At 41.5% G+C, this 27,235-nt stretch overlaps 2 protein-coding genes across 4 annotated transcripts in view; one reads left to right on the forward strand and one right to left on the reverse strand.

The window, feature by feature from the left end:
* RNLS (renalase, FAD dependent amine oxidase) overlaps positions 1-5,725 on the reverse strand; it is a 319,785-nt gene extending 314,060 nt beyond the window's left edge. For all 3 annotated transcript variants that reach the window (XM_069239902.1, XM_069239901.1, XM_069239900.1), the window contains exon 1: positions 5,596-5,725. In XM_069239902.1, the coding sequence (XP_069096003.1) occupies positions 5,596-5,716 (121 nt within the window). In that variant the 5' untranslated portion in view covers positions 5,717-5,725. The remainder of the gene's footprint in view (positions 1-5,595) is intronic.
* A 363-nt stretch (positions 5,726-6,088) lies between these two features.
* Positions 6,089-27,235, forward strand: part of LOC138300481 (lysosomal acid lipase/cholesteryl ester hydrolase-like) — a 73,279-nt gene continuing 52,132 nt past the window's right edge. Inside the window, exons 1-3 of the mRNA XM_069239898.1 lie at positions 6,089-6,344; positions 7,990-8,116; positions 24,815-24,932. Coding sequence (XP_069095999.1) covers positions 7,997-8,116; positions 24,815-24,932 — 238 coding nt within the window. The 5' untranslated portion in view covers positions 6,089-6,344; positions 7,990-7,996. The remainder of the gene's footprint in view (positions 6,345-7,989; positions 8,117-24,814; positions 24,933-27,235) is intronic.

A 27,235-nucleotide genomic window follows, 5' to 3' on the forward strand; every position in this document is an offset into this window, starting at 1 on the left:
TTGCTCCTTATATAGCAGTCCTCAGATATATATCAAAAGGGTAGACAACACACAGAAAATACTTAGATTCATTAAGTATATTCAAATTCATATATCTAAATGATGCAGAATTACTGATGTGAGGCTGTCATACATTCAAAAACACTTACTCAATTATTTTGGTAAAGTGAGAATCATATATCCAAATGATACAAGGTTACTAACATGAAGCTGATATTTACATTCAAAACATTAAATTAAGTACTCCAAATTACATCAAAACGAATTCACAAAACATATCAAAGGTTTGCTATTGAAAAGAGTCCTGTTCTCTCCCATATTAGTGGTTCAACTAAATCCCCAGATGGTCATTAGTACTTCTTAGAGATGGCTGACATAAAATTGCCGTCAACATTTCAACCTAGATTAAATGTGCAACTAGTTGTATGTAACAGCAGGTCTTTCTCAGGACTATAAAGTCAAGAACAGCCTAAGAAGAAGAAGACAGTGACTCACATAAAAATTGTGCGCTGTGTACAAAATGTGAATAAAAAATAAAGAGAACGCACTAGACAACTCACCAATATATGAAATGACTTCAAAAGCATGGGGGACCAAAACTCCTCCCATCCGAGATGGAGTCCACACAGTGGATCAATGAGTATCCACACCTATCAATACAAACTATATACACATTTTGCATCCTATTATGCCTTTTGACTTTAACCCAAAACGGAGGCAAAAGAGAATTCTGCACACCCATCAATTGCAGTTTTCATCCCAGCCAAGGTTACACTCTCCTCACGGTTCTGAGTGATTTCCTTACGTCAAAACATTGCATATATATTACTCTAGGAGTTTGTTTTTGTCGCTTAAAAACAATGGTGTTGTTTATAAACTCACCGAATGCTTCCACAGTCCTCTCATGGCAGGAAATCTATGCAACAGAGCCGGGAAACTTGCCTCTTTTGACAAATAAAAGGCCTTCCGCCCAATCGAGTCCTCCAACAACAACAAACAACGGCAGCTTGGCCAGGGTAACTCGTTGACCTTAACCTCTTAGCTGCTGGGCCTTTTCCCTCCCAAGTGCTGATCCTTTTTTTTGGCTATTTGGGGTAGTTCGCCCTTAGGCCTTCATAACTTTTTGTCCACATAAGCTATCCACGCCAAATTTGCGCCCTTTTTTCCAACATCCTAGGGATTCTGATGGTACCCAGAGTTTGTGGTTTTCCCTGGAGGAGACCAAGAAATTAGCCAAAATACAGTGAAAACTTCGTTTTTTTTTTTTTTTTAAATGGGAAAAAAGGGTTAGTGGTTTTTTCCCTGAAAATGGCATCAACAAAGGGTTTCTGGTGCTAAAATCACCATCTTACCACCTTTCCGGAATGGGCAGACTTGAATCAGAAAACCAAATTTTTCAACACAATTTTGGCATTTTACTGGGACATACCCCATTTTTACTATTTTTGGTGCTTTCAGACTCCTTCCAGTTAGTGACAGGAATGGGTGTGAAATCAATGCTGGATCCCGGAAAGCTAAACATTTCTGAAAAGTAGACAATTCTGAATTCAGCAATGGGTCATTTGTGTAGATCCTACAAGGTTTTCCTACAGGAAATAACAGCTGAAATAAAAAAATATTGAAAGTAAGCTGAAAAAATCATCCATTTTTCTCCACGTTTCACTCTGTAACTTTTTCCTGCAATGTCAGATGTTTGAAAGCAATATACCGTTACATCTGCTGGACTCTTCTGGTTGCGAGGATATATAGGGCTTGTAGGTTCATCAAGATCCCTAGGTACCCAGAGCCAATAAATGAGGTGCACCTTGCAATGGGTTTTCATTCTATACCGGGTATACAGCAATTAATTTGCTGAAATATAAAGAGTGAAAAATAGGTATCAAGAAAACCTTTGTATTTCCAAAATGGGCATAAGATAAGGTGTTGAGAAGCAGTGGTTATTTTCACATCTCTGAATTCCGGGGTGCCCATACTAGTATGTGAATTACAGGCCATTTCTCAAATAGACGTCTTTTTTACACACTGTCTTACATTTGGAAGGCAAAAATGTAGAGAAAGACAAGGGGCAATAACACTTGTTTTGCTATTCTGTGTTCCCCAAGTCTCTCGATAAAAATGGTACCTCTCTTGCATGGGTAGGCCTAATGCTCGCGACAGAAAACGCAACATGGACACATCACATTTTTACATTGAAATCTGACGTGTTTTTTGCAAAGTGCCTAGCTGTGGATTTTGGCCCCTAGCTCAGCCGGCACCTAGGGAAACCTAGCAAACCTTGGCATTTTTTAAAACTAGACACCTAGGGGAATCCAAGATGGGGTGAATTGTGGGGCTCTGACCAGGTTCTGTAACCCAGAATCCTTTGCAAACCTTAAAATGTGGCTAAAAAAAAACACTTTTTCCTCACATTTTGGTGACAAAAAGTTCTGGAATCTGAGAGGAGCCACACATTTCCTTCCACCCAGCATTCCCCCACGTCTCCCGATAAAAATGGTACCTCACTTGTGTGGGTAGGCCTGGTGCCCGCGGCAGGAATAGATCACACAACGGTCAATGTTGGTCCTTCCATGAGGCAGCTGTTGACCCTGGGGTGATCCATTCCTGACGCAGGCACTAGGTATAGGCACTCAAGTGGGGTACTGTTTTTATCAGGACAGGTGAGGAATCACTGGGTGGTAGGAATTTTGTGGATCCCAGCATATTCCTGTAGTTTGTGTGACAGAAATGCGAGAAAAATAGAGTTTTTATTCAACATTTCAGCTTTGCAGGGTATTCTGGGTAAGAAAACTTTGGAGAATCCACACAAGTCACACCTCTGTGGACTCCCCCGGATGTTTAGTTTCCAGAAATGTTTGGGTTTAGTATGTTTCTCTATATGGCCGCCGAACCCAGGACCAAAAACACAGGTCCTGCCTTACAAAACCAGTTAGTTTTGTGATAGATAATTTTGATGTCTCCACAATACGATTTGGGCGGTGGAATTTGGGGCAGAACTAAATTGGAGAGCTCCCAAGAGAGAACTCTCTCTCTCTGCTTGCCGCCGCATTCACCTGCTCTCTGGGTTGGGCTAACCCAAAACTCCCCCGTTGCACAGACTGTGCTTGCGAAGGGACAGCAAGACTGTCCTCATCACCTCCCTCATAATTTACTGGAAGAGGGGTTACCGAATGGTAATCCTCCGACTGAAAAATCACTTCCAGAGTCTGCGCCATTGTCCTATCCCTCAGATGCTGTCTCAGTATCTGATGTCTCAGTCTCTGAACCTATGTCAGAGCTGTCCTCTATAACCCGAGTGACGGCAGCAGTCATTCATAAATATGCCATCTCTGCTATTGGCTAAACTGTTGCTCTAAAACACTAGCCTATGTAGACAGTCACAAAATCGATGGTGTGTGTGAGATACGTGCAATAGTAGAGGCCACCTTACCTGCGCTTCTTCCCTCAATCAGCACGTTCTTTCAAGACACTCAAAAAACACCTTGTCACATACCATTTGTCACAGTCTTTAGCACCTCCTGCGCCCACTCCAACAATCATTATTGGTGCTCCCACTCCCTCCTCCTCGGATTCCCTCATTACCACACAGCAAAAGTGGCCTTCATCTCTCCATAGCCGACCCCCACCCCACACATACATTTCATTTGTATTACAGCGCAGGTAATGGCTGACTTTACTAATGTACTCAGCTATTTACATAAATTACAGATTTGCTCTTTGCAGTAGGCGTATAAACCTTCTGCACTTCTTTAGGGCACTAAAACTGCCACTAGACAAAAGTGTGATCCTTTTGTGGCAGAAACATAATCACAATACTTACTTGACTTTTTTATTGCTGCCTAAAAGCTACAGTTGAAATGCGTCAGTTGAAGTATGTGCATTGCTTTGAAGACGCAAGCTGCAACTGCAAGACAACTGGTGGCAAATATATATATATATTGAAAAAGTCCCTAGGACGAAGCACGTGTTGGCTGTATTCTGGATAATGCAGATTCAGGATCAATGTTGGAATGTTTTATTGACACAAGGAATTAAAGTCTAAACATTTGTGGAAACAACCTGTTTTGAACTCCGGACTTTCTTTTGACTGCTTTCAGGAGTGCCCTGGTATTTTGTTCTAAAAATTCTGTTTGGAGATGTGTAGGTTTGGATATGAATGAATGGACGGAATGGTAAAAGACTGGATGAAAGAATAAATGTATGACAAAGTGCAAAGATGAAATGTTAGATATCAGCAGGTGGATGGCAGGATGAAGGGATACATGAAAAGATGCTTGGATGAAAGAGAAAAGAGAGCTCTCCTAGAGATGGTTGCGATGACTTGCTTCGCTTGAATGGTGCCTTAAGAGTTTTGGTTCAAAGTTTGGGATATTTTAATTTTCTTGCTACTCCCTTGCATCCATGTTTCTTTTATCATTCCTTCTCTCTATCCTACATTTTTTTATCGTTCCTTTTCATTTATCCTTTCTCTTGCTAGCTTTCCACCCACCCACTGACCCATCCATCCCTCTTTCCTCCCATCCCTCTCTCCATTTATCCTTCATCCCCCTCTCTAGCCATATATCTCTGCATTCATCCTTTCTCCGTCCTTCACCGTATTCTGCCTTCTCACCATACCCCCCCCCCCCCCCGCCTTACTTCCACAGCAAGAGAGCCTATTTGTGAGCATCTTGGAGACCAGAGTGTCCGATTACAGTCAAAGAAGCCATGAACAACGCAAATGTTTCACATAACTGCCGAGTGACATCCAACACCTGGCTCAAGCTGCTGAAGTGGGGGGTTATATTGACGCCCTTATCAACGTGCATCATCCAGCAGTGTGAATCGAACTCGCACTACACCTGTGTAGTTACCTGTTGTACTTATATCTCACTCTACAAGTGCCCTTTTCAGCCTGCCAAGTTACCCAGGTCCATTCACGATATACTGCGGCAGCCCAGTCTTTTCTTTGAATTCTGGGACTTGTAGTCATGTTTATTCCAGTACAAATCATGACCAGAAGTCCCAGAATTCGAAGAAAGAGCCTGGAGTGGAGCAGCACATCATGCAAGGACAGTTACACCCTTTCACATTCTTAAGTATTAAGGCAGTTTACCACAATGTGGCAATTCCTTTAACTCTTCCCAGTCATAGACTCGTTATATGACGTCCCCTGCAAGCCTTTTTAATAACACTAACACTTTATTTACCAAGTGATAAAAATATTACACTCCATTTAGTATTGTGCTTTTCTCGGATATTCCCTGATCTTCTCATGCTATATATTATACTGCTACAATTCTATTTCTCTCTGAGCAAAATACATGACACGGTATATTTAACAAAAAAAATCAAATATTTACAATAGTGCCTGGAAAGGCACCAGAATGAGTGATTCCGAAAGTCACAATGTAAACACCGAAAATGCTGTAATTTGTAATATAAACAATCTCAGGAAAAACGTGATTCTGAAATCTACTACTTCTGTCTGTTCAGTGAAAAGGGAGGAGTTATATTCCATAACAAATTATACATAGACACGTTACATGGATACCAGATTTTACACACTTGTGCGGAGAGTCGATGTTATCAAGGGCAGGCATGTACTACAACACTGACCTGCTCCACGTGCTTTATCCCAGACAACAACTTGATGTGCGGTCATGCCTGGGCCTCTTTTCAAAAGGTGTGCACACAGGCTTCCCGTAAGTCCAGCTCCTACAATTAGCACTCGAGACATTGTAACCAGAAGAGCGGCGGCTACCAAAATGCACCGGAAGTTGCAATCACAGGCAGCTGCACCTAAAACAACACTGAGCTTCAGTGCCCTCTAACCCGACAAGGCTTGCTGCAGATGGCCAACGAAGATTGAACCCTGAGTCTCGGCTCGGTCTGTCATTGCATAAGTGAATTCGTGTGGAAAAGACTAGCAGGAAAGAAATGTGCAGCTCTCATTGGGAAAATACCCTTTTCCATCCAGTTAACCCCTTGGAGCAGCTGTGCACAAACAGCAATAAATTACACACCTAGCCGTAGAGCAGGGATATATAACTTTTTTTGCGACACTAAATAACACAACTCCAGTGGAATTGACAGTTACAAGCATATTCCTCCCCACGGACCCTCTGAGATCGCCCCTTCAAAATACGCCCCGCCCCTCCGTCAGCTGGTCTGCAGAGGGCTACCTGGAATGGCCAATGGTTTATTCACGCCCTCCTGTCCTCTTGTTTGATTGGCTTAGAAGTATCAGCCGAGCAATGCTTCGCGGAATCCCTGCCCAGCTCTCCCTCCAAGTGTCACTACTCCTTCCAGTCAAGGCGCTTTTTTGCTGTCTGTAGGGCGCTTCTTTCTCCGGGGCCTGCTATAAGGTAAGACTTTATCCGACTTTTTCTCTCGTGGTAGGTGGTCAGTGTTTTTATTTATATGTTGGATTAACTGATACAAGATAATGGTGTGCTCTCAACACAGTGCCTTCTGTGAGTGACTGCCGCTGATGGATCCCGCCCCACGTTTCACCCTGATACAGGGACTGATCATAAGGGGACTCTCTTAGTGATCTTCTGCCAGTCCCGCTCTAGACGTGATTTTAGTGGTTTGCATCTGCATTTGCAGCCACAAACCACTCGTATGTACCTTCCAGAATTGCAAAAAGGAGAGGGGTGACCCCTCATGCTTGTGCTTTAGAATAGTTCGCACAAGCCTTTTTACAAGTTAAAAAACCTTTCTGTCTTTTAAAGAGCTTTTGTACATAATACAGCACCCTTTTACTGTCGCAAGCCCTGTGATTTTTATGAATCACAAGATTTGTTTGCAACTGCACAGTGGATTTATACACGAGGCCCTTATTTGTCTTTTTGAGGTTAGATACTGCGATGTACAAGTTATTCACACTTATAAATACCATGTTCACTAACCAACTGAGCTGGTTTGCCGGGATTACAACTAATGGGCAGTAGATTAGTCCTATTCACACAGCTCCACAGCAGTAACTTAAATTTAAGAGCTATCGGTGGTTTTCTTGTCCTGCATTTGTTTATTGTCAGTTTCTTCACCTATACTAGTAGTTATCCATGTAGTGATGCTACCATGGTTTGACCCTGTGCAGTGGTCAGGGTAGAAGTCGATTGAAAAGGCCCTTTCTCCCCTATACCATTATTGACCCAGTGTGGTTAGGAGTAAAGGCATCCCTTGTTGAGTCGGAATTATCTCTCTGGACTGTGGGTGTTTCCCATGCACGTCAAATCGTTCTGCAAAAGGTCTTATTCCCAGCGCACCTTATCTCATGGCTTGCATCGATAAACATGTGAATGACTCCCACAGCCAATGCCTGGAGAAGCCAAACCTGTGACTTTGCCAGTCCTTGTTTCCTTTGCATTCTGGTATTGGTCGTTCTCCACTTACAGTGGAATAGAGGCCTACAGGAAGTCAAAGAAAAAACCTACATTTATAGACCTGGGATTTTAGAGAGCTTTGCCGTTAATTCCTCGCCCCAGTCTTTCCATCACTGAACACTGACGTAGTCCCATGGAGCCCTCACTGGTGCTCATGTAATTTTCACTCTACGTTCTGTCCGTACTCGTGAGCTGGATGTAGTTTTAAAGATGGATGGAATCTGCTTGATAAATGTAAGCCCCGAGGCAGATCAGACCCCCACTCTGTGTTTACCTCGTGTGGATGTTGGTTTTGTTCGTAGCTCTTGAGTTTTGTTGAAGAAACATTTTGGTTCATTTGGCACACAGCTAAACTGGCTTCATTGTCTTCATAACTGGCACATAATTAATATTTTTTACCGAGAATGATAAACCGCATACTTATTGCAAACATTTCTTATCATTGATAATGTTTTATCCAGAATCGTTTTACTTTTTCAAAAACTAAAATCAGCACAGATAACGCACATATTGCCTCTGGTATGAAGCATCCTGTTTCTGTAGTATGTATATGCTTCTTATAGCCCTGTTAAGAAAGCATAAGCTGTAGATGGTATTTACGTACGATTGTATTTTTATACAGAATCAGCATGTGGTTGCTTATTGCTGTGGCGTGCCTCTTCCAGAGTGCACTAATGTCCAAAGTGCACACGAGAGAAGCAGGAGGATTCCTGACATACAAGGCAGACCCTGAAGCATCAATGAATGTGGTGAGTAACAATGGCCTTCATCAGTCATTGTTTGATTGAAAGTGGACATAAGATTTCTTCGATAATGTGAATATGCAGAGGACAATAGCTTAGCAAGGCTGTCATGGGCTCTAATACAAGAACGGATAATGGCCCCCTGCACTCTGTGCCAGTAGTAAGAGATAGCCATTGTTGGGATGCAGAAGCTCCCTCTCACCCCTAGACCCGAGTGATACTGCATCTGGTGCACTAATGATAGCTATAGGTCCACACGTTTCTTATTCTAGTTGAAGGCCACTATGGAAACGCCCGAAGGGTGGTGTAGCTCTGTTAGTAATTTGTTGGATGTCGTCCATGTATTTGATGGCAGCTATTTTGATGTTACAATAGGAGCTTAAGCTAAGCTGGTAGTAGTACAGGAGATGGTTGTTGGCTTTTTGCTCCAGTAGTTCGATGGTTACTCCTTTCTCAAGAAATGTAACAAGGAATGGAAGGTGAGTGAACAGTTTGTAGTCAGGAAAGCTATCTAGGTCCAGGTTGGTTTTCCTAAAGAGTTGGAAAATCTGTCCTGTTTGATTGCCTCGGGGAGAAGCTACGATGTCAGAGTGTTACATTAACTATGTCGAAGAAGGAGTTGAGAGCTTTGCTATAGCAATTGTTTAAGATGGTGTATGGAAGGATGTAGGTTGCTTTAAGGGCAGTGATGAACCTAAGAGGTCTTTGACGGGAAGTACATTAAATTAGCTTCACTTGGAGTATGTTTTTTATTGTATGGGTGTGAAAACATGTTCTTTTGCTTTTGTGATGTCTAACTGTCAGGTCTTGTATGTACTGGATGTTTTACGTGAGTGGAGCTTGAATGAGATACTGGTGTCAGTGTTAATTTTATATGCAGTGTTGAGCAAATTTAGGAGTGTTGTTGCTGGTTGAGTTTTCTGAAACTTATTATAAGCATATTGGTCCTGCGTGAGTGTAACATAGAGAAGTCTTTCAAGGTGCAATGTTGTTTGCTTGCCTGTGATGAGTTGGTGTCATACGAAGGACGCAGAACAAGATGGCAGAGAAATCTGACCAGTCCAAAGGGGTAGGAGTATAAGAGAAGATGGGTGGCATGGAGGGGTAAGTTGCAGTTCAGGGTAATGCCTTATTTTGGGTGGCTTCTTTCAAAGTTTATTACAGTTGAAGACTTCTAGGAATAAGTGGTTGGTGAAAGCTGTGGTGATGAGGTCTGTGTGGACTTTGCCAGATACAGCAGGTTTGTACATTAGGAGGCAATTCGCTGATTTTGGATGGAAGGTGGATGATGGCAGGTGAGGTAGTACATGGAGTTTATAGTAGAGGTATGAAAGTTGAGAAAGATTAACAAATTAACAAAAGACTGCAAGTCCTCCTCTATATTTGCATAGGGGGATGTATAAAATCACCAAAAAACTGTGACCTCTGTGTTAACATTGGGTCCCTGTATGGAGCATGTGGCCAGCTGGATGAATAAATCCTGCCTGAAGTTGAATAGATCTAGGACTGAAATCTTGATCCTCTGGAGCAATACTAATCCCCCCTTGACTGGCCGGTTTGTCTTGGTCCCCCTGCTCCCAAACAGCTATAAAAAGTCTGGGGGTGTGGTTGGAATGCACGCTGACCATGGAAACCAAGGCTACCAACCTGTCTGCAGCCTGCTTTGGCATTATGCAAATGCTGTCAAGATTGTGCACTTACTTCCTCAGCTCTCGAGACTAGTAGTCCAGGCTCTGATTCTCTCATGCCTGGACTACAGTAACTTGCTTTACTTGGGTGCTCCTAAGGCATTTAATCACAAACTTCAAGTAGTGCAACATGGGGCTGCACCTTTGCTGTCAGGGATACCTAGGTATGAATCATTCAGACACAGCTTGATCGATCTCAACTGGCTGCCTGTGGCACAAAGGATTGAATTTAAATACATATGTATGCTACACACAGTCTTCCATGCGGGTGGTCCCCCCATTTCCCACCAATTGGTCACCCCCTACTCCCCCAAATGTGTCCGGAGAGCTACCAACTCACATTTAGCCACCGTACCCATGATAAGAAGAGCAAGATGTGGGGGACGGTCTTTTTGCTTTAACGTGGCCAAGCTTTGGAATGCCCTTCCTTTGGCTATTCGATCTAGAAAGCAATGAGTTGAGTTTTCGAAAACCCATCAAGACCTTGCTATTTAAGTAGTGATCTCTTTATGATGCATCCAGGCTTGGTGCAGTGGTTCTTTCTTTCTTTCTGTTAGCCCTGGGATGCTTTCGGTTCGCCATGCGCTTTATTAATCCTCTAGCATAGTATAGCTTGGGTGGTCGATGCACTGGATGGTATAGTTGGGGGCAAGTTGTTGGGAGTGTGAGTAGGTGGGATAGAATCTGGTGTAGTTGAAGAAATGTTTTGGTTACCTGTTGTACGAGAGTCAAGGGCACAGCCACATGGCTGTTTCAGGCTCTAACAGGATCATACTGGTGGTATCCTTGTCCTGATTGCCTTTGACTTCAGACACCTGGGCAAGGGTGCTCTGAGATATTGGTTTAGTGCAAACTAGGTCCCCAAATATACTTGTTAGTGAGACTTTCTACCTTGAGTAAATAAGTGGAAAGTCATCAGGATTTCAGTGGTGAAATCCTGGTGAAGAGGTGCACACAAATGAGGGTTGCACGTATTATAATTAGAACAGTCTGTGCTACTCCATGTGTGATGAATTAAAGTGTAGACTCAGATTAAGGTAGTTTGATGCTTCAAAAATAGTTCAGTTAAGTATCTTCAGGAGTCCCAACCCTGTGTTTCAAGTCAGTTGACGTTTTGAGACCATTTTTTTCCATATGTACATAAGTGGTTGATGAAAGCTGTGGTGGGATGAGGTCTATGTGGGCTTTGCTGGATCGCACAGGCTTGTACATCAGGGGGAAATTCTCAGATTGTGGATGGGAGTCAGATGATGGCAGATGAGGTGGTACATGGGGCGTATAGCAGAGGTATGAACGTTCAGGAAGATTTACATAAGACTGCAAGACCTCCTCTACACTTCCATGTGTGGCCGATGCCCTGAATGGGGTAATTGGGGGTACTGAGCCTTGTAGTCAAGGTGATACAGCCATCTTTGCCGTATCCAATTTTAAAGACTTTCAAATCTCTTGAACAGGAGATGACATTGTGTAAAGAGTAGATCAGTTTACAGGCAAATTGGAATGTCCTCTGCAGTAGTATGGAGATTGGAATTAATGATATTGGTGGATTTTATGCTGCCAAAGAGGAATGAAAGATATGCTGTTAGGAAGCCCACTTCTGATATATATGTTCACAGAGTCAAATTGACGGCGAGTTGAACATCAAGAACCTGCAGATTGAGTTATTGTCAAAGTTACCAGTGTTATGCACAAAGGTCTATGTCGAAGTGATGACCAATAAAATGAGATAGCCTTCTATGATGAGGCACTTTGGCAGTGAAAGGGCATCATGTACTGATGGATGGCTTCCTTTGTCAAATCTGGCACTGCATCAGACTTGAATCATGTACAGTATCGTACCTAAAGTAGGCCTGTATTCTCAGACTGCATCCACCAATGCTCCTTGGTTATGTTGACAAGTTATGCTGGATTTGCGGAGACCTTTCTGGTTTTTCAACATTTGTCCCAGCAAATTTTTTAATATTCACTCTAGTCCTAGTATTCATAGGATTGACTAAGCCCAAAGGAGGACTAGTCTTCATGTGTACCAGCACAACAATAGTTAAAAGCCCTCACTTGGAAACAAAATGAGTGACACAAATATGGTATAATAAGTTGTATTTCGTTTTCAAATTGTGTTATTAGCATAAGTCTTCACTCATGGCACCTTTCTGCCTAATTGTTGTCTTTTACTGTGTTTGGGAGTGCTTGCAGATAAAGTATTCTGCACCCAACGTTTTTTCAAAATTGTAATCATAATTGTATGTCTAAGACACGTCTCAATTCCTAGCTCCAAATTACTTGAGACACGTATTTTGGAATGATGCCTGCTAGCTATTCTAACTGATATGATCTATTCTATCCTGTCTGTAGAAAACCTCAACTTATTTGAGGTATTATACTGAGTGAATATGCTATCACCATGCAATAAATCATTTATTCTCCAAATTTGTTTGATCCTATGGAAAAGCCTAGTGTGACCAGACTGAGATTTAATCAAGAAATAATGTCAACAAATAAGTACAATTCTCCGATATACATACTCATAGTACCAGTGCAGTTGAGCAGTCCAAAGAGACCTCTGTAATAGCTGCAACCCCATGTAGAAAATAACCTGTGCAAGCGGTTATTGTGTTTAAAGATGACATTTATTTCAGAAATCAAGCTTTGTTGTGGAGCTCACCAACCAGCAAGCACCCTGCCGTCCAGCATTCCGATCTCTGACATTAGTTGGAGCTCTGGAACCAGAGCGCAGGGGCTGACCAGGATGACCCACAAGGAATACAGCGAGAGGAAGGTATCTATAGCACATTTGAAAGGAAGCTCCGTAACACACTACATATAATACAAAAGAGCAAAGAATAAAAACGCAACAAACTCCTCTGAGGTTTTATTCGAACCTCAACTAACCTGCCGTCTCCCCCAAACCTATTTTGAATAAGAAGAAGCCAAGTGTCGCTGCATGCCCATGGTTAGGCCTACGATTTGCAGAAATTGACGACTTTCATCTAGGTCACAATCCCCAAGAACATAACAGTGAAACAACAGTGTGTGTAGCATTCCCAGGAATGTGCCTAACTGTGCAGAATGTCCACATTGTGATAAATCCACAAGCCCAAGGATGAGTTTTCAGTTATTTTTTTTCCTTGTGTGTTGGAAGCCGTCCCGGACCCAAACCCCTCCAGACTTCCTTGCAGTCACAAGGCCACTGATTTGCGTACGAGGACTGTGAATCAGTGTCCAAAGATCGGTTTCATTTTAAGCGGATATTCAGTCCTTACTTCTCATATGTGTATGCCAAAGGTCATGAGCAAACGTGTGTGCAGAAATGTGGCAGTGACTCACTGACTTGAGAGTACTGACCACGTGCAGCTTCCAAAGATTTTTAAATCTCTTCGTTCCACTGAATATAAACTAATCAGATGGTCAATGTGTACATTGGTTTATACAAATGTCATTACTGATAATGAAAGACACATGCCTCATTGGCCCCCCAGGCGCCCCATTGACAACTTTTTTTCCACTGTAAATCTAAGTGCGGAAAATATACACACGTAAAATCTACATCCTCGTCCACAAATTCATGGTCTGCGTAGTTTTTGATTTGCAGATTTTGTCACAGTTGTGAGTGACACTTAGGCCCTCTTTCAAACGCAGTGGTAATTGCGAGGGAGGGAGTGGTACTACAACGGCTCTTCCCGATACCACAGATACTGCTAGTAGCTTGATGCGGAATTTCTAGGTGGCTGTGAGTAATCTCCCACAGGCCCCTTATAGATTGCAAAACAACATGCACAAATCAGTGTTACTTCACGCATTGCCTCATTTTATCCCGCTTTTCAAGGCTTTCTTCTCCTGACAGATTTCTCCAGTTTTGACATAGAGGATTTGTCTATGAGGGTTTTTTCTTGCAAATTATACCTGGTGATACTATTCATTATTGCCGCATTTCTAATAATACCCATTTCGGCGGAAACGTCTGCGTTGCAGCAAGAGCTGCTGACATTAGAATTGGGGAACCAGGTTTGATTTCAGGTACCAGTCCAATATCTCTGATTCCTGGAAAAATCACTGAATATCCTTGTACCTTAAAAAATGAATCGGATCTTGCATAATGTAACTGACCCTCATGTAAAGCTCTCCAGTGGCTGGAGTTTGCGCTTTACAGAAAACTGCAAAGAAAAAAATCATTATTAGCAGCCAAGTTCTATTGTGGCTTATATGGGTGCTGTTTTGTGTGTCCCCAGTTCAGTCCCTGGTAAATTAAAGATTTAAATGGTGCAGCACCCATAAAATAGTAACTTTCTGGATATTTACAAGTATCTGCAGCACCTTTGCCAAACTTATCTGCACTTCTAAACGTACGCTTAAATCGATCTGGTATAGGATGATAAGTATTCACTCACTTACTCCTACCACCCCTCCTTGGGTACAGACCATCAATCAGGACTCTCCAGCCATATCTGTCCTGGGCTTTTCTTTCAGTCTGAATGCAGGTAAAACACATCTTGCAGGCAGCCTCCATGCCTCACAACAGGTGTTTCTTGCCTTTCCTCTTATCCAGGACAGGGCTTCCCTGGTGGTGTTTGACTCAGGCTTGTGGAGGTTGTGACCCATCCAGCCCCAGCATCTTTTCATGATTTCTTAATGAGCAGGGAGTTAGAAAGTCTGCTGCCTTTCGTTGTTGTTGCTAATGCTGTTTGGCCAACATATTTAGGTGTTGATGAAGGTCTGTGCTTTGTTGGAGGTAGTCACTGTTGTCCTCCAAGTTTTTGCTCCATACAGGACCGATTTTACATTTGTGTTAAAAACCTTCATCTTGATTTGCAGCATTAGGTCCTTGGAGCACCATATCTTCTTTAACTGAATGAAGGCACTCCTTGCCGATTCTTGCCTTGACTTCAGCGTCTTTGCCGCTCTGCTTATGTGTGACAGTGCCCAGGTAGGTTTATGGCCTCAACCTCGTCCAGTGCATCACCTACAAGACTGACTACAGTTGTGCTGGCTATGTTAGCCTTCAGGATATTATTTTTTCCCTGTGGATATTGAGGCCAGATAGTGCTGATGTGGCTGCCACATTGTGAGTCTTCTCTTGCATCTGCCGATGGGTATGGGAGATTAGGGCCAGGTTGTTTGCAAAGTCTAGGTCATCAAGCTGCATCCAAGGTGTCCATTGGATCCCATTTCTTCTCCTTTCTGTCAATGTCTTCATGGTCCAGTCTGTGGCCGGCAGGAAGAGAAAACAACTCTGGCACACTTTATGTCCTCACTTGGAAGTCTTCTGTGATTTATCCTCCTTGGACTATCTTGCAGGTCATTCCCTCCTAAGAATTCCTGATCAATCTTACAAATTTATCTGGCATTTCAAAGTGGCAGAGGAGTTTCCAAAGGATCTCACTGTCCACGCTGTCACATGCCTTCTCATAATCAATGAAGTTGACAAAGATCAGGGAGTTTTGTTATATCGACTGCTCAGTGATGATGCACAGTGTTGCAATCTGGTCTGTACAGGATCTGTCTTTGCACAAGCCATCTTGCTGGACTTGCAACTGAGCGTTGACTTGTTCCTTCACTATTTCAGGATGACTTTGGTGAACACTTTACCTGGGCTGAAAGAGGAGTTATCCTTCTGTAGTTTGCACAGTTACGCAGGTCACCTTTCTCTGGGATTTTGATGGGATATCCCTCCTTTCAGTCTGATGACTCCTTTTCCTCCTCAGAGATACTTCTAAACATGGAGTAGAGCATGTCTACTGAAGTTTCAAAGTCTGCCTTTGCTGCCTCTGCAGGAACGTTGTCAGGTCCTACTGCCTTCTCATTTATTAGATTTTGATGGCTTGCCATATTTCTTCCTTGGTTGGTCTGCTGCGGTTGACTGACAAATCCTTGTCAACTGGCATTATGTCTGGTGGATACCGCGGTATGGGCTGGTTCAGCAGATTTCAAAGTGCTACGCCCATCTTTGTTACCCATGATTCTCTTCCCAGATTTGCCTTTAACAGGTATTTGTGGCTTGCTGTATCTGCCAGGGACTTTCCTCATTATGTAGTAGAGTTCTTTCAAGTCTCCATGGCTTGCTGCTTCCTGGGGTTTTGTGGCAAGACCATCAATGAATCTTTGCTCATCTTCTCATAAGCACCTCTTTCCTTCCTTGTTGGTTTGGTTTTGATATATTCACCTTGAGCTTTCACTTTTTCTGCTCATGTTCAGCTTTTGTTGACTGTAGCTTTCTTTTCCTTTCTCTCTTGAATTTTGTGTAGAGTCTTGGTGGAAATCCATTCTTTATGCTGGTGTTTCATGGGACCCAGTACCTCCTGGCAGGTTGATTTCACTGTTAATTTGATCTTCTCCCACAGACTTTCTAATATTTCTCTTGTCCTCTAGTTCTTGGAGGACTTTAAACATGTCGCTGAGAGCGATCTGTGCATCTTTGAGAAGGATGGTGTTCTATCGCTGGGGATGGGTTGTCGGTTGGTCCATGCTTTCTTCAGCTTTGGCATTAGCCTGGCCATGACAAGGTGATGGTCTGATGCCACATCTGCTCCTGTCATCACTCTCACATCCTGCAGGAACCTCCAGAACCTCTTTCCAATGCAGACATAGTCAATGTGATTCTCTGTTGAGTGGTCTGATGACGCCCACATTGTCTTGTGTATTCTTTTGTGTGGGAATACACTGTAGCCTATCACCAGACTTTTCAGGGCACAGAGGTCTGCAAGCCTTTCACTGTTCTCATTCATGACACCAAGGCCATTGTTGCCCATGATTTATTTGTACCCATTGTTATCTCTTTTAATTTTGGCATTGAGGTCTTTCATCAATATGGTGATGTCCCTCTCAAGGCATTTCTCCAGAATGGACTGGAGTTTGTTGTAAGACAGTTGTTTTTCCTCTTCTTTACTGTTGTTTGTTGGTTCATAGCACTTGATGACATTCATATTGATCCTCTTTTTCTTTGTGTGAAAGGTTGCTGTGATGATTCTGTGTGCTTCCCATCCAATGTGAGCTGTGTTGACTGCTGGCATTGGCATGAGTGCTACTGCCTGACAAGTGCTCTGTTTTTGTACTAATTGAATATGATGTGTTTCTTACGTTTGGTTTAAAAATTAAATAACAATTTCTAAGTCACAAAAAAATGGACGTCCACTGCCCTCACCATTGTTGCCTCTTAAGATCACTTTTCCACACTCTGTCATCCTAGTGCTCAATGTTGCACTGACAAAATAGTTGCTTTAAAGAAGTCTACAAGAAAGCAGAACATGCTTGGTTTAAAGAGGTTGTATAAGATTAACATTAAAGGCATAGGTGCCTAGTACTTTCAATATAAATATTTAAGCTATTTAGAAATATTTCAAGTGGTGTAGGCTCTGCCAAACCAGTTTCTCTGCCACTGTCTGACAATCTTTCAAGGTCTTTTTTAAAAAAATGACGCCATCAGATCTGGCCTGTTGTTCCACCTGATTGCCTTCTGCTTCCAACTCTATTTCTGCTTCCTGCACCCTTGTGCAATTATTAAAGGGCTTTTTTTATTCCTGTCAAACACATTTTTAAAAACAAATTGTGCTTTCTTAAATGTGGGTCCCCATTCAAGTCGTGCCCCCTAAAGATTTTAAGATACCCCTCTGCTCAGTTGTTTTGGGACTGACAGAGATCTTCAACTCATCCTTGAGATAACCCCCATACATAACACTGGGAAGCAGGTCATAGCCCTTTCTGTGTTAAACCCAATGCTGATACACCCTCATAACCAAATATTGGCCCGTTCCCTTGAGCCACTGTTAGCTAAAATTATCAAAAGCTCAGTCATCTTTTAACTGGCTTTATTCCTAGAAATTCACATTCTTTGGATTCTAGTCACTCGAGCTTTTGCCCTTATCGCAGAACTGAATCAGTACTTGTGCCTGCCCTTGATGGCATGAGAGTGAATCTTGACGAAGAGTGCATCATGACCCTTATCTCTAGGCTGCCTTCCATGTTGCATTCCACCCCACTTATCCTTGAAGAGAAAGGAAAATTCTCAGTATCCTCTGAAATATCTGAGCATTTATTGTTGAAAGTAAATGTTCAGCCCAGTCTTTACTTTATGAAAGGGAGGCTAGTCCATGATATTCTTAAAAAATAGTTTCTTACTGTTAAAAGAATAGCACACATCTTAGATAGAAATGTTATGTTGGCATACTCAAATGTCCAAATTCTGGCCTTGTCCAGTAACATATTTATGTCCTTGCAAGTGGTCCACTGCTAGAAAAAAAGTATTCTGGAAATTCATTTTAAATGTATTGACTGCTATCTCCTTCTTATTTTCTTCGATTTCCTGATAGATTCCTTAGTGAGTAAGATTTTATGTATTAAAAATTCTCAGCAATTTCTTAAAAAATCAACACTTTTTTTCAAAGTTTCATATAAGCGTTAGTATATTGAATACAGCACAGGCCCCATGTCGAGGAACAACGATTGACCAATTTTGGATGAAGGAAAGATTGTATTGGTTAAAAATTGTGCACAGTTCATTAACGTTCAAGAAAGACCAGACCTTCACCAGCTCTTCTATCAGTCTCATACGCTGCTGTCTTGTTCCAGTTTAAAACATGAATAGACCAAATATTAAAACATTTTGGGACATATGTACCAAAACATTTTCCCATTGACACAGAATGGGTAAAACCCTTTGATACATCTGGCCCTTTGTGCACCTAACTGAAAATGTAAAAAGTGTCATGTGCGCCCACAAATGACTTCCTGATGACTATATTGAAGATGTGCAGATATCTAGATACACAGATGACTTACTACTACAGCTGAAACTCATCCAAGACTCCAGATATTCGTGTTTAGGGATAGAAATATAGGTTTTCTGGTGAAGGTCACAGGGGTATACCCACTGTCCGTTGTTGGGGTCATCATGGGAGCGTGACCAGTGAGCCCATTGCCAGTACTGGGGTTTCCATTAAACTAGGGTGAAAATTTGATTACGACAGTGAAATTTACAAAATTCCAAAATGCTTTGTTATGAGATAATTGTGAAATTTCTCCCAATTTCACAATTTTGTGTAGGTTTTTTTTTTTTTTTTTTTAACATAAGCATGCACCTCAGGTTAAAAAAAAGTCTTGCAAGGTACCATCAGGACACAGGATTGCACAAAAATGTCTTACCAACAGTCATTTTTCTGTTCAAACCAGTGTCCTGCAAGTGTCTATCAATAGGTTTTTTTTTTTTTTTTATACGAGGCAAGCACTGAGGTAAAAAAAGCAAAGGGACAAACCGGCAAACCAATTTTCTTTAGAAAAGCACACTTTCTTTAGATCTTCATGGCGTTTCACAAAATTTCATGAGATAAAAGTAAGCAAATTCGCACACTCCCAATTAATATTGGAGAGCAATGGGTGAGCCCATTATGAAAGCTTGCGATACCAGTGAGGCATGAGTGCTATGTCCTGCACCATTGTTGAGATCACCTTTAAATATTTAACCTGAAGGTATTTACAAAGATTTGAAATGCATTTGCCACCCTAATTACCCTCGTAAAGCTACACCTAGAAAAGGTAAGTGGTGTTGTTGCAAAGGGTATGGAACTTGCGAGGCCAAAGATAAGGTAAGACATTTCTCCACATGAAAATGTTTTTCTACTGGCAGAAAGAGAGGAAAACTTGAATGTGCTTTTTCACATTTGGGTCAAGCCTGTCATAGTGTATTTTCTCAGTGTGGATAAAGACTCCTAGACAAATATAGGAATAAGCCAACATTTTCATGATACCCCTTATTTTTGGGGATCCTGTCTCCAAGCTTTAATGCTTTGAAATTGGAGATTTGTTGGATATTCTTTCCATTTATTGACACTCTCTCTTTCTGCGTAAAGTGTTGTTACAGTAAAGCTTTTCTGAAAGATGTTAAACGGAATGCTTTTCCCAGAATTATTTGCGGTACCTCAGGTTTGCAGTTTACCCTTTGTATTTTTAATTTCCTGCCCTGTGAGTTTATAAGACGTGGTCTCGTGTCCTCCGGCTTCAGGGTTTTATTTTTTAGTTCCCCTTTTCTCATTTCCCTTTACAGTAGAGCACTGAGGTTTCCATTTTATTTTGCATGCACTTTGGCCCAGTGTTTAAAATGACTTCTTCTAAAGCTAATGTAACTCTGCTTGGGAGATCACTTCCGCATTCTTGTTGCTTTGCCGTTTATTTCACTCCCTGTTCACACCCACATTGTTTATTTATTTGCAGTTTTATAGAGAGACAACTAGAACCACCAGGCTAGCGAGAGGAACCTGAGATCTGAAGTGACGCTAAAACATTTATCATATAAAACAAGAAGACGTTAAACCACAGGGGAAAAAACGTGTTCTATAGGGAAAGAGCGTCCAGTCACGAGAGAGGATCTATCTAGGCAGCTTATAGGCTCGTGCTATTGAAGGATTCTAGAGGAGGTGGGATATATCTGATTTAGCTCAGTTTCGTGAAACAGCAATTTTAGTCCATGGAGTGACCTAAAGAAGCACACAAGGATATTCAATATAGAGCCCGAGGTAGGGAAATGAGACCACGCGCACTTTGGCCTTCTTTGCCATTACAGTATGACCCAGTGTCCGCTTCTTAACCCCTCGACAGCCCCCAGAGTGTCTCTGAGGGGCTAAGGGAAAGCAAAGGAGCAAAAAGTAAGCATGACTTGAAGAGCATGCTGATCTTTCAACGGAAAGAGAATAACGCACCGCTATGGAGTTAGAAGGGGGTGGAGTCGAAGAGGACAGCTTTATTCATTCAAGTTCACTTCAGAGAGTAGAGGTGTTTGTCTAGTTGGCTAGAGAAGCAACAGTGGAGATTAGAATCTGTGCTATCCTAAGGATTTTTGACGTCATTAGCAAGACCTATTTTGTCGCACCTTATTTCCGAAAAACATTGTTACAATTTTTCAGCTAATTGTTTCAAAGACACAGGATAACATTATTACGTTGGAGATATCGACTTGTGACAACATTGTATCTACTTTGTCGACCTCTGTCCCGGTAAGTAAATGGGGTTAAGAATAATAAATCTAAAGTTCTTCTTGTCTTCATATACAGTGAGGTAACAGAGAGAGGGAGGTAAAAAGGTAGCTAGTGGTAGCAATATGTATAGAAAAAGCCACTCAGATGGAAAGGATGACTTGATTACGGTAAACTTTGCATCTCTACAATTTTTTTCCCGCCCTTTACCTGCTTCTTTAGATGTTAGCGTCTCATTCCAATGAAAAGCTGTGTGCTGGCACGCTTTGTTGTGACCTGCTTGTCTCGAGTTTGCCAAGCGATAAGGCCAACTTGGGCATCTGTCCTTCTGAGATATGGAATTTGAGCACCATTTAATTGTGTAATAGTAACTCTTGTTATTAACAGTGCCTGGAGATAGCCAAGAAGCTGATAAGAAGCGCTACATAAAATATATTATGAATGCCTCACAAACTGTCAGTTGAAATCTAACGAAACAAGATTGCCAGCCATCCTTTCTCAAAAGCTTACTTTGGTACTGGAAATGAAAGTCCACGGTATTCACTGTCACTGATAAGGTTGTGTGGCCTGTTGCAATTCTTTTAATTTGCAGTACGAGGGTCCCTAATTCATTTGGTTGCTACGTCGTACTTTCTCGATTGCACCATATACAGGGAGTGCAGAATTATTAGGCAAATTAGTATTTTGACCACATCATCCTCTTTATGCATGTTGTCTTACTCCAAGCTCTATAGGCTCGAAAGCCTACTACCAATTAAGCATATTAGGTGATGTGCATCTCTGTAATGAGAAGGGGTGTGGTCTAATGACATCAACACCCTATATCAGGTGTGCATAATTATTAGGCAACTTCCTTTCCTTTGGCAAAATGGGTCAAAAGAAGGACTTGACAGGCTCAGAAAAGTCAAAAATAGTGAGATATCTTGCAGAGGGATGCAGCACTCTTAAAATTGCAAAACTTCTGAAGCGTGATCATCGAACAATCAAGCGTTTCATTCAAAATAGTCAACAGGGTCGCAAGAAGCGTGTGGAAAAACCAAGGCGCAAAATAACTGCCCATGAACTGAGAAAAGTCAAGCGTGCAGCTGCCACGATGCCACTTGCCACCAGTTTGGCCATATTTCAGAGCTGCAACATCACTGGAGTGCCCAAAAGCACAAGGTGTGCAATACTCAGAGACATGGCCAAGGTAAGAAAGGCTGAAAGACGACCACCACTGAACAAGACACACAAGCTGAAACGTCAAGACTGGGCCAAGAAATATCTCAAGACTGATTTTTCTAAGGTTTTATGGACTGATGAAATGAGAGTGAGTCTTGATGGGCCAGATGGATGGGCCCGTGGCTGGATTGGTAAAGGGAAGAGAGCTCCAGTCCGACTCAGACGCCAGCAAGGTGGAGGTGGAGTACTGGTTTGGGCTGGTATCATCAAAGATGAGCTTGTGGGGCCTTTTCGGGTTGAGGATGGAGTCAAGCTCAATTCCCAGTCCTACTGCCAGTTCCTGGAAGACACCTTCTTCAAGCAGTGGTACAGGAAGAAGTCTGCATCCTTCAAGAAAAACATGGTTTTCATGCAGGACAATGCTCCATCACACGCGTCCAAGTACTCCACAGCGTGGCTGGCAAGAAAGGGTATAAAAGAAGGAAATCTAATGACATGGCCTCCTTGTTCACCTGATCTGAACCCCATTGAGAACCTGTGGTCCATCATTAAATGTGAGATTTACAAGGAGGGAAAACAGTACACCTCTCTGAACAGTGTCTGGGAGGCTATGGTTGCTGCTGCATGCAATGTTGATGGTGAACAGATCAAAACACTGACAGAATCCATGGATGGCAGGCTTTTGAGTGTCCTTGCAAAGAAAGGTGGCTATATTGGTCACTGATTTGTTTTTGTTTTGTTTTTGAATGTCAGAAATGTATATTTGTGAATGTTGAGATGTTATATTGGTTTCACTGGTAATAATAAATAATTGAAATGGGTATATATTTTTTTTTGTTAAGTTGCCTAATAATTATGCACAGTAATAGTCACCTGCACACACAGATATCCCCCTAACATAGCTAAAACTAAAAACAAACTAAAAACTACTTCCAAAAATATTCAGCTTTGATATTAATGAGTTTTTTGGGTTCATTGAGAACATGGTTGTTGTTCAATAATAAAATTAATCCTCAAAAATACAACTTGCCTAATAATTCTGCACTCCCTGTAGGTATTAAATTAAATGCTCATATGTCGTCTTCTTTATGCTGCCGCCATTTCAGTTTCTATTATTCTTTCCCATAATATAAATAACTACGATTAGTGAACAAAAAATCCGGTTCACTTAAAAGGCTAAAACCCAAGGGTGCACTTTACCAAGATTATTAGTGGAAATTATTCCAAGCTCCGCAGGAGAACCACCGAATATCTTTCACTTAATTATCCCTAACATTTGTTTTGAAGAGTTTAATCTTCTCTCGACATTCTTTAGCACAGCATACGTGTTTGTGGTCCAGACCTTTGTGAAAGCAACAACCTGAGGAAGTAGTTTTTTCCTGTTTACTGCGCCATTACAGAGAGAGGCCAACCATGTGCAAATCGGTTTTGGCTTCAAGCCTGTCCTGATGACCTGAGGTGGGTCCATGAGTTGGACTCTGCCACATCCAGTCCTGGCGCGGTGGTCCAATCTTCTAGCTGTCCGCAGGGGGTAAACTGGGTATGACTATCAACTGCCATGAACAGCACTTGAAACAGCAGACGTGCGCTGTGAAGCACTATAAACAAATAATTATTATTATTGTTGTTGTTATTATTATGCACCATCTCACCGCTGAGATCACTCGTATTAAGGCACTTCCACCCTGCCACATTATATATTCTTTTAGATGTGGAAATGAGGTAACCAAAGTGCAACAATAACGGCTATGCCCAAAAACAGGTGCATGAAGCGAGATTACCCTTGTTTTTGTTCAGTTCTCCTCACATCATGTCTCTTCGGTTTTTTCAGAGTTGCATATTTCCCATCAAACAAGATCATTTAATTATCACAGCCTCTAGCACATATAACGGGAGGGCTCATCTCTGTAAGCTTGTTTTACTTGCTTGTTTTTGTGCACAGCTGTTATTATATAAAACAGGTGTATGTGAAGTTGAAACACGTAAGGATTATCAAGAATCCAGAAAGCAATGGATTTGACTCCTGAGAAACCTATCTCCCAGACCAGTATTAACACACAGGTGCTCCTCTGCTGCAGTGATGACCAAAGTAAACTGTAAAATGAAACTCTCGGTAGTGAAAGGGGCAAGAGGGCATCCCAATCTCACAATAAAAGGTACCTTAATTGTTACTTTTATTATTAATAACACCACTATGTTTGTAAGTGTATGTTTACTGCTTGTAGCCCGAATTCCACTTATGTGGACTTTGCGATGTAGCAGCAAGGTCGATATAGCGGACGTGGTAGATTTGTAAGTCTATATATATTTCATGATGTAGAGTGAGAACAGTGAGGAAGAGGGACACAAACAGCAACTGTCCCAAGTTTGTAAGTCTTACACATGAATCTACTCTGAGAGCAAGCTTTCATGTCCTGTGTCATAGAAGCCACGTACAGGAACCAATGGCCGTCCTACCTGTGGCAGAGTCAGCTGTGTCCAATGCAACATGAGGGTTTCTACTGAAGGCGTGACCCATACTATACCTTTATAATGCCAATGGAGGCGTTGGACTTTGCTTGTTTATTTTTTTCTTCTTTTTTTCAGGAGACCATAGGGGTCTGGGATTTGAAAACCTTTGTATATACAGCATAGTTTATACTTTTTATTGCTGATGCAAGTATGATATGCCAGCCTATTGCACAGCATGTTTGCATAAAAATAGTGATGACAAATAATGGCAGAATATGCTTTATATGGTAGTGTTACACTGGAAAACTTGTCTAATATGTTTGCGGTCTACTGTGTGGTCTTGCACCGTTAGGCAATATTACAAAGCCTCTAAGGCTGCGTGCGGGGGGGGGCATGGATTTTTCGATGTATTATCAATTTATTGAAATTCTTTTATGTTTATACCGCAGAGTGAAATTATCCGATACTGGGGATATCCCAGCGAGGAGTATGAGGTGGTAACGGATGACGGCTACATACTGAGCATCAATAGAATACCTCATGGAGTAAAGTACAGTGGAAGCAAAGGTATAATATCCTATTATGAATTGATTTATTTTTTTTATTGTGTGAAAATGATGTGTTCTAGTTGCTCCTCTGCGTTTGAGCATACAATCAAAACCTTTTACGTGCATTTGCAATTTCCTTCATGAATTCCTGTAAGAGCTGGTCCAGCTGATGTACAGTTCTAAAGAGAAAGAAACAATTGGCATATTTTCCACCATAGCTTTCGAAGTGCCACAGTTTGGGAGTGCATTTAGTCTAGTTTTGACTTAGTTGATAACAGCGGCCATGAACTATTGCATAATGATAGTCTATGGACACCTTACAGAATGCTTGATCGTCACCGTTCTTTCTCCTTTGTTACTAAGAGTGAGCAAATCAGTGCTATCATGACCATTGCCATAACCAACGTCCATCTATCTATCTATCCATCATCCTTTCTTTTCACCACATATCTCTATCCTTATCACATCTATCCCCGACAGCAACCCTTACATCTTCATCACATTCATCCATCTATCTACCCATCCATTACCATCATATGCATTCATCCAACCTCATCACATCTATCTATCCATCATCTATTCATCCATCCTGATCACATCCATCAATCTTTCCAGCCTCATCACAGACATCCTTCAAAAATGTATCTTTTCGGAAAAGCACCATTTGCATTAAACATCAGCAGTTCATTACAGCAGAGTAAATCATATAAACTTTAAAGAAAATGTACACTAAAGTGCAATCTAGTCCTTAAGGGTGCGGGTTTAATCGCAACCATGTACATGATACTTTTAAAACCTACGTCCGTTTTTAGCAATTTCATTGAAGTAGACCAAGGAAGCCTACCAAAATTCTGTAAAAAATGTTGTGGGTATGGGGCAGAATTTTAAAGTTAAAATGCCCCATATCTCAAATCTTTACAGTACTCCAGTCGTTAATTTGGCTCAATACAATTCAAGGGGTGCCAAAAGCAGTCCACGCCCAAGTTTTGCTTCAAGGCTTATCGTAGACAAACCCTAGTTGATCAAGGTACATACACTTCTGTTCACTTGAGAGGACAAAGATCTTTTCTGGCAAAAGCCATAGCCCGTTTAAACTGAGTTCTACATGCAAGCCTAAAAAAATAGTGCTCTCCACGCTTAATAGACATGGCACAGACACATTATTAACAACTAGGCAATCATGATTGCATTATCCTAGATAATATTTGCAATCCACAGCAAATATTAAACAAAAAGCCAATGTTTTGGAAGAAGTAACTATCCACTGGTAAATGTTACGTAAATTAAAGTGGATGAATATATATTTTTTAAAGAGATTACTCTGGTAAAATTGTACGAGAAGACAATGAAAAAAATCAACATCAGCGGCCTTTGTCCACTGCTATAGAAAATTTTAGGAAATGAAATTGTGCAATACAATTTAGAACAAATTTCATTTTCAAAACGGAATTTCTGCTAAAACTTAAAGTTTGATAGTCTTCATATGACACATTACTCTGTCACCATGCCCTTGGCTGTCTCCTCCGAGTGCTTGACACTACATGGCTGTAGGGACAGTCTGCAGGTGCCTAGAATTTTATAATGGCTTCTTTTCAATTTGAAGGAGCTTGAGATACCATCTACAGCTTTTTTGCTTGCACTCATTATGTAAATGGCTGCCTACCTTCTCTGCTTCCTTTGAAGGTCTGAATTAATAGAACATTTAAAAATGATCTGAAATAAAGTTTCTGTTTCTTAGTGTTGTCATTCTGCCACGTTCAAGGAAATTAGAGCTATTCTAGAATATATGAGGTAGTTGCTGATTGTATATGAGATTTTTTTTTTTTTTTTTTTTTTTTTTATTGCTTGGATCACATTTGTTTAAGATCTAGATTTACTGGCACTTTTTTTGACTGGGAGAGGCACTGAAATGGCCTTAATAGATGTGTACATCTAGAGTGGTTTTCTTTAGGTTCTGGAACAGGGAATGCAACCTTGCTGATCTTTCTAAATCTATACTGTAGACATGCTTTGACTCCCTCCAACTCTGACATCCTTTTAGAAGGATATTGAAAGTTTCGGGAAGTAACCAGTGAGGCTTGGACTTAATTTTTCTTTTTGTCATTTACACTCATCACTTGCAGTCTGCTGCCCACTGTATTTGATAACTGTGTGCAATACGGGTGCTGGGCATATGGTTTCATAAGACTCTTAAGTGTATTTGCTTTTAACATTCCTTGTATGAAAGCCATCTACAGTGGCACTCAATCTCCGAGGAGGTCAGCAAGGCTTAGTAGACATGAGGAAAAGATTGAGTTTTAGCTTTGTTCCCAGGTCCCCTTC

The sequence above is a fragment of the Pleurodeles waltl genome, chromosome 6 (genome assembly GCF_031143425.1).
Source record: "Pleurodeles waltl isolate 20211129_DDA chromosome 6, aPleWal1.hap1.20221129, whole genome shotgun sequence".
Classification (NCBI taxonomy): Eukaryota; Metazoa; Chordata; class Amphibia; order Caudata; family Salamandridae; genus Pleurodeles; species Pleurodeles waltl.